The 9,077-nt window shown below is 42.3% G+C and overlaps 1 protein-coding gene across 1 annotated transcript; it reads left to right on the top strand.

The window, feature by feature from the left end:
* Nucleotides 1-524: 524 nt before the first annotated feature.
* Nucleotides 525-8,778, top strand: LOC135702782 (ras-related protein Rab-39B-like). The gene is made up of 2 exons (XM_065223828.1): nucleotides 525-942; nucleotides 8,104-8,778. The coding sequence occupies exons 1-2, from the start codon at nucleotides 835-837 to the stop codon at nucleotides 8,653-8,655; spliced, it is 660 nt and encodes a 219-aa protein (XP_065079900.1). The 5' UTR covers nucleotides 525-834; the 3' UTR covers nucleotides 8,656-8,778.
* Nucleotides 8,779-9,077: the final 299 nt, after the last annotated feature.

Here is a 9,077-nt window from a genome sequence, read left to right as displayed (position 1 = left end):
CCCTTCCTGCGAGTGCAAATTTGTTATGCATAATTTTCCATGAAAATATCACCGATCCATTTCGAATTAATAACTGCAAACACGTTCTCTCACGCAACTGGAAACTATCCTCTTTGTAGTAGTTCTCACATCGAAATGTAGGTGGCGAAAGCTAGGAAAAGTTTCACTACATGACGTAAATTTTTAAATATTAAAATTTTTGGTCATTAGTTATCATTACTAAGTGTTTGTAATACATTTCAGAGTGCACCCCTCGTAATCGATTTTTTTATATGAAGTATTTTTATAGTACATACATTTTATACCAACAATACCAACAACTAAATTTTATGCCAACACTCGTCCGACAGCCCTGGGCATTTTCCCGTCGCACATACCTGTCAAAACGCTGCCATAAAAATCAAAAGTGTTTTTCAGCAAAGAGCCATCCGCAGCCAAGTTTTCTTTTTCGATCGCACTGCGAACGGAAAAAAATATTTTTCGTATTCTCGCATCCTTCTCGGAGAACGAAAAACTGTCGCGTAGTTAGAAGACGTGTGTGTTTACATAATATTTATCCTTTCTCGATATTAAACTGTGATGTTCATATCTTAGTGCAGTGATAAAAAAGAGCAATTCCGTGAGCTCAAGATAACACCCGACGGGCAAGAAAAAACGAAAACAAGATCTTTGTATACCGCCCGACAGTGCTTTGTGGCTGATAAGCGGATCAACCGCTGTTCGAGTTGGGTCCGGTCCCGTAAGAGAAATTCTTCGGTTCAACAGAAATTCGAGTTTCGTAGATAAGGGAGCAGCGAAGGTAGAACAGCAACAGCAGCAGTATCCGGAGAAAATATGGTTGAACCAATCTTCGACTACCAATTCCGACATATTCTTATCGGGGACAGTACCGTGGGCAAGTCGTCACTGCTCAAATACTTTACCGATGGCAAGTTTGCGGAGGTGAGTGGTTTTTAGTTTTGGATGAGTCAGATAAGTTTTTGGGATTTACGTTTTCGATGTGTGTTCGCGATAATAAAAAGCTAGTCCGTCGCCGTGGAAGGAAAATGTACCTATACGGTAGCGAGTGGGTGACCTTGACACTCCAAAGTGTTTGTTTACACTCTTGCTCCTTAATTGGAGTGACTCAGGAAGCATTCGATTGAACCATTATTTATAACAGCTATTGCAGTTCACTAGGTTGAACTTCCAACTTGCTACGTAGCCTGTGGAATCCTTCGAAAAGTAACTAGAGCACCAAGAGCAGACCATATGCCTGTAACTCGAGTGATTGGTGATGGTTTATTTACTAGCAGATAAGGCTAAGCAGCTTGATGTTCTTGTTTACGGTTTTCAAAACGCATAAAGGTGGTGGAATCTCACACTCACATGCCATGATGATGGGCGCAGAGAGCACAAGTAAATTTCAATACGCTAATCAGGTTTGAATGCGTATCACTTTGAAGATAATTTACATTTTGAATTAGCTTTGCTTATTCGGGCGTAGGTATTTCTGCTTTGTGTCTGTCTGCTGCCTTCCCTTTTACTGATACGGGCGAAGCAGCTACAGTGTTGTTAACTTTTCATGGAGTTTGATTCGTAAATTTGTTGCCACTGCGTTAATTATTGCTAAATTAAACGACCATTTTTAAAAAATTCGCCGTTTGGCGCTTTTTAAATATCACTTAAATATGGTAAAATTTTATGGTCGGTCCGTAGATCCGTAGTAAATCTTAAAATCCGTAGATCTACAGATAAACCCGTAGAACTGACTACACTGGACAGTGTTGCTAATAGGAGGAAATTCATAGTTTTTTTTTTCCATAAAAACTATTGAAAATCGAACGAAAGGTTTTCAATTGCAAGATTGCAGTAAGGGAACATGCATAAATGACGTAGCATTTGAGGGGGAGCGGGGGTAGTGATCGATTTCAGAAGTTGTGACCGGCCATGTTGGGCCTTCCTTAGCTCAGTCGGTAAAGGCGCAGTTATTAAGCAAGACCATGCTTAAAGCTCTCAATTAACAACTGTAGAAGTGGTCAAAGAACACAAAGTTGAGAGCCGGCGTAAAGTCCCAGTAGGAAAGACGTTCGGACATGTAATAGGTGTAGAGCATTTCCAGCCCACAACGCTAAAAAACATGCCAATTTGCCCCTTCCGATTTGAATGAAACATTGCTTATATGTTCGCTGCTACCAATGGTTGCAATTTTATTTAAATATGATTTTTTTTTCTTCCCATTAACTTTTGAAAAGGACGAATAAAAAAAAATAGATTGTATTTTTTTTTTCAAAAAATCAACATGAAAACTATAGATCTGATCAAAATGACATCTGAGAAGAAGTTGTAAGTTAAGAGGCTGAATTTATAAAGAGACGACGTCAAAATAGGAACAATCGATTGAATGTCAAAGTCATAGGAAAAGTTATTCCTATCAAGCAGAAGACCTGTCAAATGGATAAGATGTCGCTTCTTTACCCAATCCAGTCTCTTTAGTTGTAACACAGAAAACAGACATCCAAGTCAAATTCCTTAAGTGTGTAAGAAATTTAACTGCTATTTTGAATAATGGTGGCGCTAGTGTCGCTGCCCATCGACGTCGATGATAGGCAGACGTCATCTTAACATAAATGTTATGAGCAAAACATTGTTTGTTTAAAACCGATCAAAACTTGGGCCGCATTGCGAGTTTCATTGGTGCGCAAATAAACAATGTGTTACCAAGCGAAAATCTTTTCACAATTTTCCTAAGGATGCTAAATTGCCCGAACTACAGGAGATTATCTTCTCACGTGGAGTCCCAAGCGCTTGCAACGAAAAATGTATGTTCCGATCACTTCCCCCCGGAGGCTTTTCGAATTCCTGGATGAATGGATGCAGGGTAAGCCAAGGGGTATTCAACTCTGCACATTGTGTCGAAACACATGGTGGCACACTAATCGGCACGTCATGGCACACGATGACACAAAATATAATATAAAATGGCATCACTGTTTTGTGTTGAAATTTTGCCAATCGTTGCTAAGGTTTATTTCTTCGTTGACTTCAAAGTAAGGGGAAAAGGGATTTTTTTGTCAGCGTCATTTTCCAGCGTAATTGCCACCTAAGAGATTGTATAATTGACGAGACCCTCTTTTTCCTTATTCCTTCTGGGGGATGAACCTCTACAGAAAGTCCACAAGGCTTTTAAGAGATGTCCATAGTTTCAGGGAAGTCCAAACGAACTAGACAAAGTCACCACGCCTCGCAAAATAGGCCAGAATTAACTAGAATTAAGTATCAACTCGATGGCCATAGGATCCGAACCGAGATTCAATTGTATGGGTAAGGAGCATTGCAGCGATAATGAACGGTGTCAACAACAGCCCGGTGCCGAACAATCCTTCCATTCTGCAGATGTATCTGCAATCGGTACGATTGATGGTTCACCAATCAGTTAGTCGTACAGCTCATTCTATGGACTGAACTTGGATTCGGATTTACTGTGGAGGTCTCTCTACACTATTTCGCAACAGTTCGTATCACCAACGGCAACAGCAACATTAAGAAAGATGCTGCTAACAGAATTGTGAAGGTAACCACACCGGAGGTAACAGACCCTATCTGAATCGCGGTCTTAATGAACGCAATCGGAACCGGCAGCAGTTTCAGGGGGAGGTAGCTCATCGATTCTTCCGGTTCGCCTCCTAGCATCGTGCTATAAGGTACCAGGCGATAACCAGGGTAGTTGATCGATAGCTCGATGACGTCATTTCGTTGGCGTCTGCTATGGGAAATTCTCATAGCAGGCGTTGACGATGGGACGTTGTCGAGTTGTTGAATAGCAACTATCGTGCTAACTCACCGATTACCTGTCGATCTGCCAAATTTGGAAAGACGTCTGCATTGAATTGTCTCATATAATAATATTCCGCCCACTATATCACACGAAATTGCGAGTAGTTGAGTGGAATGGAGATAAGTTAAGCATTGGGTACAGGACCAAGTCTCCCCTGGGTGGTGCCAGAAGATGAGCGCAATAGAATCATCAAGTTGCCATAAGGCACGGAATGAGACTATTGCATGGCTGGGTAGTCAAAGTCTTCCATTCGTTAGTCATTTCAGGTGGATTAGAACAGGTTTAGGTTTAGGGTGGGCGTTGGCCAGATTTGGATTTTTCAGATATAATCCTAAATAGGACCTAGATTATTTAATACACTAGTAACCTCAACTTCTGTCACAATGTTTCATTGTGACTAATCAACACTCAATGGGTAAAATATCAAATTTGCGGTAAATTTGAAAAAAAGGGAACTTGGAGTGTAGAATGCACTGCCCACTGGACGATTCTGAAGCCTGACCAAGTGAGTGGGTTACGGGTTTATTTGATTGTACGTCATTTCCAAGTTATATATAGATACATTCATACCATTGGCATTTTGTATTTGAGATAAGACAGAGACAGGATGCGGAGGGCCCGCTTAGGGGGAGCGTAACCCATGTTATGGCTTCCATTTATTAAATAGTTCAGATAGGCTGGAAATGATAGGTTCATGGTGAGAAAATGTACCATATGGTGCCCGTTCACTGATCAAAATTAGATTCAAATCGTCAGGCCCTGCCCTGGAATAAGGGAATTGACGATGATTTGTCAAGTTTCATTTTGCATTTGCATATAATTGTAAGTTTAGGTTTGCTTTTGTAATTGTAAGATAGATAGTTTGCCTCAATTGAAACATTGAGTTAAACATGACGAATCATACCTCTAAAATAGTAGTTGTTACAGTGCCGCATTATCTAACTTTTGTTTAGTTTGTTTACATATAACTAATACTAATACCTCCTTGTTTTCTCTCTAATTTGTCTGCTATGTCCCACCATCACGATGAGAGATGAGCTACCGTACATGGTACACGCTCATATACACTTTCAAAATAGTATGCCGCAAGTAAGTATATCACAGAGGCAACTAAAGATCCAGAAACAAAAACCGAAAACGCTGAACGGCAGATTGGTTTACAGTGGTCGACCAAGGTGTGTGCGGATAAATTACAAAATTACAATTAGGGTAGATGTACCAGTTATGGCTGTGCGTTCCTGTTGTGGTGTGTTCCAGTCATGGCCTATGGAAATCCTATATGCCATGATTGGAGCACATCATAATAGGAGCGTATAGCCATGACTGGTACATCTACCCTACATCATTATTCCATACATCAGCTTGAATTACGTTGATCGATATTACATTTTTTTTGCTGTGCACTACACCACCGGAGCCAGCAAAGTTCAACAATCCATCGTTGCTTATGCCTTTGTTGTCGTTTGGAACCAGTTTTGCGAGGTAGGTGACGATTGTGCGTATTTCTCGCGTAAATTTTGAAAAGGGCCTAGCCTGAACAATACGTAAAGAGCAAATTGAAACATTGTACGTCGCGTGAATGTGGAACTTAATGAAGGCCTAAGTACTTTTTCGTAGTTTTTAGTTTTCGGATTTGAAAGATCGTCGGTTACAGTGGCCTGCTTACTGAGCAGAAAAACGCGGTCCCAGGTCCTTACATATCAAAGAGATTTATAGTAAAATCGCTTGTGTATCGTGTATTTTGCGAAACTCGTTGTTGTCGTTGGTTCCGGGTTTGAATGGATACAAAAATTTGAGCAACGGTATTATGTGATATGAGGGGCTCGGTGGCCTTAGAGCAACCGTTTTTGCTTACTGAGCAGAACATCATGAGTCTAATCTCAGGCCCATCCACAATCAAGATTCGTCAATCGTTTTATTTGTTAATATGACTACATGGTAATAATAGCAACTCGGTGATTAAAAAGGTGCTCGTCTGCCTAGTGGCAAACGTTTTTGCTTACTGAGCAGAAGACCGTGGGTTTAGTCCCAAGCTCCTTCGCGTTATATGATCATTAGGACATTAATTCAGCTTATCGTTTACCAAAACGAACCCTGCTGCAAACCCAACCCTCTTATCCAACATCCCAGTGATTCCTCGTGGAAGTGCAGAGGTGTTCTCGGCTTCCATCAAAGCGAGTGTCATGTCAACACAATCCTTCCCATTCCTTTCTTGACCTGTGTTCGGGCGCGGCCGGCGCTGGTATTGCCTAATTCAAGATCACCAGTTTTTACACATTGAGGATGATTGCTAGTCCCAAGCATCGTCTATTGGTTCTCTGTGTAATTACAGCTGATCTGGCAATAACAGAGTAGCAACCGTGGGCGGTCAATCAAGCTCAAGCTCAAGCTCAAGCAATCGGAACCGGCAGCAGTTTCAGGGAGATTAATATGCGATTCCGGCATGAAGGAACAACAAGCAGATACAAGGACGAGGTAGTCACCAAACGACTGCAACCAGTATCGAGATTCTGGACCGACATTTGGACAAACCGTGGACAAAGTAGTGACCCACACCCGATAAAAAAGGGGGAGGGCAGTAAGTCGAATCTAGTACCTGACCACGACTGCTGACACTGGGAAGCTACTGCATGTCTATTGCTGCTATTACTACCGCCGGTGGGCATTTTAGGTCGAGTCCTTCCTATTTTTCAGGTTGTAGCATTGCCCACGTAGCATGATGATATTGTAGACAAGATTCATCTTCCACTTGCCGGTTGGGTACTTGGTTTCGGCAAACGTCTGCTAGAATGCCGTACGGTAGAGAACTGTCTTCTCCTGGATGAATAGCTTCTGCCATCAGTCACTTCGAGTGCCACTTCCTTGAAGCGGATCACCGGCAACCAGCTCGTTGAATATCATATTGGAATTAAGTTTCACAACTTTTTCCGTCCTTGACTTTAAAATGTAAACACACAATCTCAAAAGTCATAAGTGCAGGGTTGCCAAACTCATGGCTTACTGAGACTGATACCTTGATTGCCAAAGTTTGGCACGTTCGGCACAATGCTTGACCTAGCTTTCAGCACAGATAAAGTACTCGGCACACATTGGGATGTGCAGAGTTCACCCCTTGGGGTAAGCAGTGTTCAAATCTTACCACATTTTTCTGAATTTAAATGAGGGTTAATTAGAGTTCACACCCTTACTGAATCATTTGAAGCAACGCTGCCAGTGAACTCAAAAAAGTCAGTTTTGCTTCTAACTACTATGCCCAGTTAAAATTGAAACGAAAAACGGTTGTAGATCTACCTACCTCATGTTAGTTTGTGAGGTTATACTACTTCTCAAAGCGGTCCGATCAATAAATGTTACTATTGGTCATTTTGCTTTTATTGGTTTAAAGTCATTATTTGGTGGTCACTATTTCCGTTATTTTAGTTACTAAAGTCACTACTATTGTGCGCGCTCGCAGCAGGGTTGAGTCAGAGAAGTGAGTACCAAAGTGCAGCTAGTATCCGTTGTTAGGCAAGGGCTCTTCTTGTGAACTCTTGCTTTTTCACCGAGTACGAGTATTGGCTATTCATATATTCAAATGCTTTCGAATGTATTAAATCCGATGACTCGACATTTAAAGAAAAGTTTTACTTTGCTTCCTTTGCTGCTTCCACTTGTGTATGATATGTCCGCATTAAATGCAACTCTAAACCTTTAGTTGGAACGTCTACATACATTTCATGGTTCATTAGACCACTGGCTTATTGCATATGCTGAAGGCTTGAAACTGGAGTATCGAGTGAAAAACAATAAGCGACAACCCAATGGGTGACCAACTGATTTTCGTTCCACAACGATAAGGCCCCTCTCTCATGTCTCTATTGTGGACAAACACGTCCAATTTTATCAATCAACAGTTAAACGGCCTTGCACCTTTTCGACTGAAAAGAGGAAACTAAATTACTTTCGTTTTCAACAAATACAATATTGCTGATCACTCCATGCCTGCTTCGCGAGTTAGTTTTGAAAGGCTTCACCGTTCAAAGCCTATAAATACGTTCCGCTACTTACTACGTACACGGTGGGCAAGCGTGTCTCGTTCCGCTAGAATGAGCAGCGTATCGTCAAATATGTGCTTTTTTTTGGCCCCTAACAAATACAAAAAAAAATCAACAGCCTACCGTTTGGAACCGTTGCGTGATGCCGCACAATCTCATTTGCTCATATACTATGCATAAAAGTAAACCTGTTTTGCATTTCTCCAACCAACCTCCTCCTAATCACGCGCCATTCTCTTGTTTTCTTTCCAGCTATCGGATCCGACCGTGGGCGTTGACTTTTTCGCGCACCTGATCGAGGTGAAGGACGGCACCCGGATCAAGCTGCAGCTCTGGGACACGGCCGGCCAGGAGCGGTTCCGTTCGATCACCAAGTCCTACTATCGCAACTCGGTCGGGGTCCTGCTGGTGTACGACATCACCAACCACGCCAGCTTCGAGCACATTCCCCTGTGGATGATGGAAGCGAAGCGGCACATCGAGCCGCACCGGCCGGTGTTTGCCCTGGTCGGGTGCAAGCTGGATCTAGTTAACAGTGGGGTGCAGAGGCGTGAGGTTAGCGTCGAAGAGGCACGCTCCTTTGCCGAACAGAATGGGCTCATCTTCGTGGAGACCTCGGCACGGACCGGGGTCAACGTGAGGGAAGCGTTCAGTCTGGTCACCCAGGAGGTCTACAACCGGATCCAGTCCGGCGAGTACAAGGTCGAGGACGGATGGGATGGCATCAAGAAGGGTTTCCCGAGGCCCAGCAATCTAGACTTTAACCTAGTGGTAGCGGAATCGGCACGAAGTTCGTGCTGCTAAGAAATTCCTCCAACTAACTGTAGTTGCTAGATTGTCCGGAATTGTTTTCTCTTTTTTAACGACATACAGCACTGTTAGCTGCCCGACGACGAAGACGACTAGTAGATTAACGATCAATTTTTGCGGAAAAGAGAAAGACTCAACTATCGATTTAAAGTAGGACAAACGAAGTGTGAAAATTACAAAATCTGGTGAATTCAACAACGATGTGATAAAACAATTCGCGAACTGATCTGGACCCGGTAGAGGAGTGGCGAGCTAAGAGAAGTGAAATTCGAAATTACAATTACAAAATTTGTTCTAGTTGGTATCAAAAAACGGTGGCATGTTTTCCAAAGGTAAACTTTCAGTTTATGCACATTATGTACACATACATTTTTTTATGTTAACTCACACGCGAAACGCCGAGAAGCGATTTTCCC

The sequence above is a fragment of the Ochlerotatus camptorhynchus genome, unplaced genomic scaffold (genome assembly GCF_037179485.1).
Source record: "Ochlerotatus camptorhynchus isolate MF236.1 unplaced genomic scaffold, CSIRO-AGI_Acam_v1.1 ptg000197l, whole genome shotgun sequence".
Taxonomy (NCBI): Eukaryota; Metazoa; Arthropoda; class Insecta; order Diptera; family Culicidae; genus Ochlerotatus; species Ochlerotatus camptorhynchus.
Note: the sequence above shows the minus strand (reverse complement) of the source record. Positions and strands in the feature narration are given on the sequence as shown.